The 4,458-nt window shown below is 37.1% G+C and overlaps 1 protein-coding gene across 3 annotated transcripts; it reads right to left on the bottom strand.

Annotated features, from left to right (window-relative positions):
* Positions 1–331: 331 nt before the first annotated feature.
* LOC132283034 (protein IQ-domain 26-like) lies at positions 332–4,077 on the bottom strand. Of its 3 annotated transcripts, none has more exons than XM_059784905.1 (4): positions 3,694–4,077; positions 2,108–2,567; positions 1,235–1,441; positions 332–1,148 (listed from the first exon to the last, which is right to left on the bottom strand). In XM_059784905.1, the coding sequence occupies exons 2-4, from the start codon at positions 2,507–2,509 to the stop codon at positions 552–554; spliced, it is 1,206 nt and encodes a 401-aa protein (XP_059640888.1). In that variant the 5' UTR covers positions 2,510–2,567; positions 3,694–4,077; the 3' UTR covers positions 332–551. The 3 variants fall into 3 exon arrangements, with proteins under 3 accessions (XP_059640888.1, XP_059640887.1, XP_059640889.1); XM_059784904.1 differs by having other exon boundaries at positions 3,408–4,076; XM_059784906.1 differs by lacking the exon at positions 3,694–4,077 and adding an exon at positions 3,181–3,401.
* Between the last annotated feature and the right edge of the window lie 381 nt (positions 4,078–4,458).

Below are 4,458 nucleotides of genomic sequence, written 5' to 3'. Positions count from 1 at the left end.
GTTTAGTAGAAAAGCATCTTATAATTTGGTTTTAAAGGACTTAATTTTACTGTGTCACCTGAAGTTGGTGAAATATTCATTTTGTATTTGTCCAACCAAATAGCACAACTCGTTTTGAAATAAATTTAAAAAAACAAAATGAACCATTTATCATGTGTGTGAGCATCCACTTAATTTTGTAGTTAATTACATTTGCACTAATAAACTACTAAATTCACACAAAGTTATGGTAATTTAAATACATAAAAAGTTCACAACAAAGATTCAAACCCCCCAAAGGTAGTTTCACTCTTTGGAACCACGACACATTCGAAATAACACTAGCAATACGAAAAGATGAAAAACTATCATTTCCATTCATAAAAAAGGCATGATTCAATCAAACCCTGTCAGAGAATTTACACAAGCTAGCACCCTATTCTATCCTTCTGTTGATTTTCAACACTACATTGGAAAAAGAAAATTAAGCATAGAAAAGTTCAGTTACTTCATCATCTTCTATATTTCCCTTAACCATCTTCTATGCAAATCCATTCATCAGAACAAACTTCTCAAAAGTTCAAAGCTTCTTGAACTTGAGAACAAGACCTCTGCATCCTAACACCACTAAGGCTAGTCCTCGACGCCATAAGTTCATTAAGGGAAAGCCTCTTCTTTGGCCCCGGCTCTGGTCTTTGCTTCGGAGCACTGTGGGACCGTAATTTCGCCCTAAAAGACTGAGTGTTTGCCATGTAATTAGGATAGTTCGAGTAAGGCCTGAAGAAGCTGTCTGCACATACGCTCTTTGCTGGTGTCACCGGAGCGTCTGATCTTCCAGAATTTGCAAACCGAGGCGTGCTTTGAGCAGTGGCGAACCTGCATTCATCGCCCGTGAAGCACCACTCGAAGTCGTGCAGGTTCCGGCACTCGGGGATTGAGAGACGGGCTGGGACCGGACACGGAAGGGGTGATGAGATAGTTTGGTAATGTGGGTCTTCGCTGGAATCAGACATGGATGGGTTGGCGTTGATTCGAGTTGATCTGGATCTGGGCTTATAGGTGTCGATTTCAACTATTTTCGGACTACCATCATACACATTATATGAATTTTCAAGAGATGCAGACAGTCTCTTACTATGGAATTCACTTCTTGGTTCTTCAAACCTTTCCTGTAAACCAATCCAATGAAGATCAATTAACCATTTGAACAAATACAAGATTGAACCAATGAATGGTAATATGCATCAACTCTTACAATGGATTTTCGAGCACGAAATTCAGGATGAAAACGGTTCTCTTTGTTGATAGAACGACGAGCTCTCTGGGATCGAACAGCGACCTGAGCTCTTATAAGAGCTTGCATACTATGAAGAGTTGCAGCAGCTCGCTTTCGGACTAGATAGCCTCGAACAAGAGCTTGTAATTTTACCAGTCCTTTTAGAGCTCTAAGTGCTTTTCGAGCCTAACAATGAACCGAAATCAGATCCGATACATGAATTCAAAAATCACTTATGCAGCATTTGTTAGTATGAAATCAGTGCCTTGAAATTGAAACTCGAATTGGGTAAAAAGTAATTTCATACCATTTGAAGATTCCAAATTCAATGATTCCAAAAGTTAAAGCTAAATGCAATCTTGAGCAGTAAAGTTCAAACTAGTGAAAAGAACCAGACATTACACAGTTTTAGGATAAAAATAGAAGCAAAAAAAGAGGACTGCTAATCACACAGGAAAAAAAAACATCATCAAAAAGATGAAAACCTAATCATAACCCCAGTTCAAAATACAAACTTTCAAATTTCAAAAATCTCATACGGTATCAAACAACTGAATAACTGTGCAAGAAGTGAGAGAAAGAGAGAGAAAAGAAAACACAATCAATGGTTTGAAGTGAGAAGAAAAGGAAATCCATAATTACTGTTTGGTCAGCATGTTTCAAGCAAGGTGTGGCATTGGAAAGCAAGAAACTGGTAACCAAACAGCAGAAAGGAAGAAAAAAATGTAATTGACACTTAAATTAGGCCATTTCAACTGAAAACAGAACAGAAACAGAGGAAATCTATATGAATGAGATTAAATTGAACCGGCAAATATGAATAGATCGAAAGGAAAATGAAAGCCCACTTACCAGATAACCTCTAAAAACAGTCTGAATCTTAGCAGCAGCCCATCTCTCTCTCCCACCACCAAACAGAGTTCCTCTGCCATGGCTAGTAAGCCTCACAACCGCCACAGCCGCCTGAGCGGCCGCCACAGCTGCGTCGGCAGCGGCAGCAGTGGCGGCGGCCACAGCAATTGCGTGCTTGTTCTGCTCCTTCTCTGTCTCGGACAAGTAAGATCTCAGCCAAGCAGAATCAGTTGCCGCGGGAACGCTGAACGGAATCTGACCCACAACCCCTGAATCCCTCCCGGATTTGCCAAAGCTCCACCTTTTCTTCTCCTTGCGGTCGCCGGAACTTGAATTATCCACTCTTTCCTTCTCTTTCTTCATACCCAACAAGCCTCTAAACCACCTGGTAGCTTTCCCCATCTTCTCTCTAAAATAAACCTCTGGACTGAAAAGTCTAGAGAGAGAAATACAATATATCCTACAAACAGAAGAGAGAGGAGAATCAAGATTACTACACAAGTGATGACACAAATGTCCAAGAGGTACTTATGCTCTCCACACACGTTGCAAGCAGAGATGTGATGAGAACAGAACAGAACACAACACAGTGTGGTGGAAAAGATTAACAAAGAGCATCAAATCTTAAAATAATAGAGAGAGAAAGAGAAAGATTGAATTTTTTTTTTTAAAAAAAATTTTCAAACAAAAATTCTGACACCACCTCGTGAAGAACTGCATTACAAGACAAAAAAAGGTGTCACAGAAATAAACAGATTTGAAAAATAATTAAAATCTAAAAAAAGAGATTTAAAGCTCTCAAGTCCCAACCAATGGAACAAACAAGAATTTACAGACAAAATATCAGCAAAAGTGATATGGGTTTTAGAAAGAGAGTAATCATTACAGTGAAAACTCATAAAGAACACCTACAAAAAGCACAATCATTTTCCTCTCTCTTGCTTTCTCTCACTAGAACACATTTCTTCTCTGGTCAAACAAGTAAGCAGAAATTACAGACAAAATCCAATGAAAGCCATAGAAAAAGAAGTAATCATCACACAGAGAAAAACTCAAAAAGGTCTCAAACACACCTTCTGAAATTCAAAAAAGCACTCAAATCTCTCTTCCTCCAATGAGAAACTCTCAAAACCTACAGAAAGCACTACCAGTTTCCTCTTACTTCTCTCTCTAAATTCTCACTTTCTCTCACTACCCTGTATATATTTATATACTACAGTATAAATAAATACTATATATATATATATATATATATATATTGCTTTCTAGAGCAACGTGTACTAAAAATGAAAGAACCCACCTGGGTTCTCAACCGCTGACAATCTCGTGAATCTCTTTGAAATTTTTTTAATGGTTTCTCTCTCTAAAACTCCACAACCACAAAAACCCCTTTTATTAGTTTCTTTCTTTTACTACCATTCTTTGAATCTGTAAAGCGCTTCAACTCTGTTGCGCCTTTTCTCGAACATTTAAAGCCCAAAATGAGATATATCATCAAATGGGTGTCTCAGAAACTATGATTTCTCTCTGAAACCGCCATTAAAGAAAGTCTGTGTACCGGCCAAAAAGGAAGGATAGAGAGAGACCTTTTTGATTTGGGGGCTCAGCAAATCTTACTGATACACCCAGAAATCTCTGGCATTGATTGTGCAGGAATCTCCGAGAGGATTGTGCTTTTTGGTGGAAACTGAAGAGAGGGTTGAGAGTGTGGTGTGGAACAGAGTGCTATTTGGAGGATGGGGACAACAGTAATTAAGATAGGTATGTATGTGGTATGGTGGAGAGAGACGACAATTGGTGTGGTGTATTCATTTTTTTCTAAATTTAGAGGCTAAAAGGACTGGTATTCAATTTCCTAAATTTGGGGCTAATAATTTTGTTTTTTTTTTTTTCTTGGTTAAAAGGCTAATAATTTTGTTGCCATTATATATGGATACCATAAAATTGGACGATATGGAAAATGATAAAAGTTCGGCTACATTTTACAAATGGTCCGCTAATTACTCTCTCACCAGTGATGTAGCTGTTTACATTATGATTTGATTTTTGAAATTTGAATGAGCTGATGTAAAGTTTGATGTTATCCATGATAAATATTACTGACATTTTCAATTTTTTATTTTTATATATTATAATTTTTTTAAATAATAAAATTTAATATTGAATCCAAAAGATTTACTTATCTCTAACTTCTTCGCTCTAAACTTTTATCTTTTTTTCCTTATTTCTCATGTACTTTTCCTCCTCTCTTTTTACAATAATATCCCTCATCTCTTCGATTTTTGATACTTAAGCAGATTTGTTGGAATGAATTCAAACTTTCCTTTTTTAATTTGTTTATTTATGCGACA

This window comes from Cornus florida, unplaced genomic scaffold (assembly GCF_030987335.1).
Source record: "Cornus florida cultivar Cherokee Brave unplaced genomic scaffold, ASM3098733v1 CherokeeBrave_3.0.0_Hap2_Chr11, whole genome shotgun sequence".
NCBI classification, from domain to species: domain Eukaryota; kingdom Viridiplantae; phylum Streptophyta; class Magnoliopsida; order Cornales; family Cornaceae; genus Cornus; species Cornus florida.
This window is presented reverse-complemented; position numbering and strand designations above follow the sequence as displayed.

Coding starts and splice junctions, on each gene's coding strand:
- LOC132283034 (XM_059784905.1), bottom strand. CDS start 2,509: ATGGGGAAAGCTACCAGGTGGTTTAGAGGCTTGTTGGGTATGAAGAAA. Junction 1,442..2,107: donor CTGTTTTTAGAGGTTATCTG/GTAAGTGGGCTT, acceptor GTTCATTGTTAG/GCTCGAAAAGCACTTAGAGC. Junction 1,149..1,234: donor TTCGTGCTCGAAAATCCATT/GTAAGAGTTGAT, acceptor ATTGGTTTACAG/GAAAGGTTTGAAGAACCAAG.